Source organism: Seriola lalandi, unplaced genomic scaffold (assembly GCF_002814215.2).
Source record: "Seriola lalandi dorsalis isolate HSWRI2012SDOR001 ecotype SW California unplaced genomic scaffold, Sedor1 jcf7180001977303, whole genome shotgun sequence".
Lineage (NCBI taxonomy): Eukaryota > Metazoa > Chordata > Actinopteri > Carangiformes > Carangidae > Seriola > Seriola lalandi.
Window position 1 is genome coordinate 1 of NW_019447969.1, and position 1460 is coordinate 1460.

The 1460-nt window shown below is 45.5% G+C and overlaps 1 protein-coding gene across 1 annotated transcript; it reads right to left on the reverse strand.

The window, feature by feature from the left end:
- Positions 1-19: 19 nt before the first annotated feature.
- LOC111657124 (cyclic AMP-responsive element-binding protein 3-like protein 4) lies at positions 20-1454 on the reverse strand. Its single transcript, XM_023409165.2, has 4 exons — positions 1344-1454; positions 1145-1234; positions 911-1017; positions 20-679 (listed from the first exon to the last, which is right to left on the reverse strand). Exons 1-4 carry the CDS (start codon positions 1452-1454, stop codon positions 565-567), a joined length of 423 nt encoding a protein of 140 aa, XP_023264933.1. The 3' UTR covers positions 20-564.
- Positions 1455-1460: the final 6 nt, after the last annotated feature.

The following is a 1460-nucleotide window of genomic DNA, read 5'->3' on the forward strand; positions in this document are numbered from 1 at the left end:
TACTTACATTTACCTACAGGCTCATTTTGCTTGTGCAACACCCAGAAAGAGAGATGTTAGCTACTGATGGAGTGAAGCAGGCAGACGAGACGTTCAGCTGACATCAAGGTAGAGAATATTCTGACAAACATCATATTACTGACCAGGTTTAATATCCGTAAATGTAAGGTGTTAAAACCAAACCCTCCTTTTGTTCCTTTAAAAAAGGAAGAGATCTTTATCTACCCATGTAATAGAAAAGCTTTTGCTCCAGATGCAAAATATTAATATCATTTTGAATTAATATACATAATTCATTAATGTAATTTTTTAAAATAAATTTTTTTCTGTACCACTTTCAGTTTGAATTTGATTATATATATTGTATAAACTTTGTATTTACCCTCTGGCTCTGTATAAACGTTGGTTTGTCTCAGTTACTGTTATTTTACTTCCTCTGAATCAGTCACTGTACACGAGCAACGTCGGCACATGAAGCTGAAAACAAAGACAACAGCGCCCTCTGCTGCTGGACACACTGACTGATGCAACTGTTGAGTCCAGACTGTCATTTCTTCTTCTTCATCAATCACTAAACACCCAATAATCAATAATTAAGACGTGCTCGTACATGTTACGTTTCTCCAGCTGCTCAACTGTCCTCTGCAGCTCCTTGTTCTGTGCTGAGCAAGCTGCTGCCCTGTAAACACACACACACACACACACACACACACACACACACACACACACACACACACACATTAATGTAAGTGTTATTATGGGTGACTCTCCTCTGCTGACCTGGGGGCAGCTGTGGCTCAGGAGGGATGTTGGTTCAGGACTCTGGAGCCCAGGTCGTCCAGCAGTTTGCGTCAGTGTGTGAGGCGTAAACAAAAGTCAACCGTCTCTGTGAGTCGGTCGGGACTCGTACCTGCCCTCCAGCCCGTCGATGTACTCCTTCCTCCTGCGGCGGCTGTCCTGAGCCGACTGCTTGTTGCGGATTTTCCTCCGAACTTTCTTCAGGATTCGTTCCTCCGCCTGCAAAATAAAGTTCTCAATTACAATCATCAGTCGTGTCAAAATAAAAGCCCACAGTGTGTTGGAAAGATTAGTTAAATGATAGAAAAGAACTGCGTCAGGTCTTGTGAGTGTTTCGCCGTCTGACCTTGGTGAGAGGAAGGTTGTTCGGCAGAGAAACTCCTTCCTGGTTCAGCAGCTTCTGCTCCTCCTCGGTCAGCTCAAGCTCCGGGTACAGCTGCAGCAGCAGAAGAAGAAGAAGAAGAGCGAGTCCTCCGGGTCACACCTCGGCTCTGACCGTCACAATTAACAAAATGTCTTCTTGATATTTAAGAGGAAAGTCTCACCAGATCGCTGTCGGGGCTGGGAGGGTCGATGACAGCCAGGCCACCGCCGTCGAGGCGAGCGGCGGAGACCAGCGGCAGCTCGTTCACAACACATGTGTCTGAAAACAACATCTGGGA

Bases quoted from the DNA above. Each gene is read 5' to 3' on its own strand.
- LOC111657124 (XM_023409165.2), bottom strand. From the start codon at position 1,454: ATGTTGTTTTCAGACACATGTGTTGTGAACGAGCTGCCGCTGGTCTCC. The intron at 1,235-1,343 runs GTGAGACTTTCC...CTGCTGCTGCAG, and splicing joins CCAGCCCCGACAGCGATCTG to CTGTACCCGGAGCTTGAGCT. The intron at 1,018-1,144 runs GTCAGACGGCGA...TTTATTTTGCAG, and splicing joins ACAACCTTCCTCTCACCAAG to GCGGAGGAACGAATCCTGAA.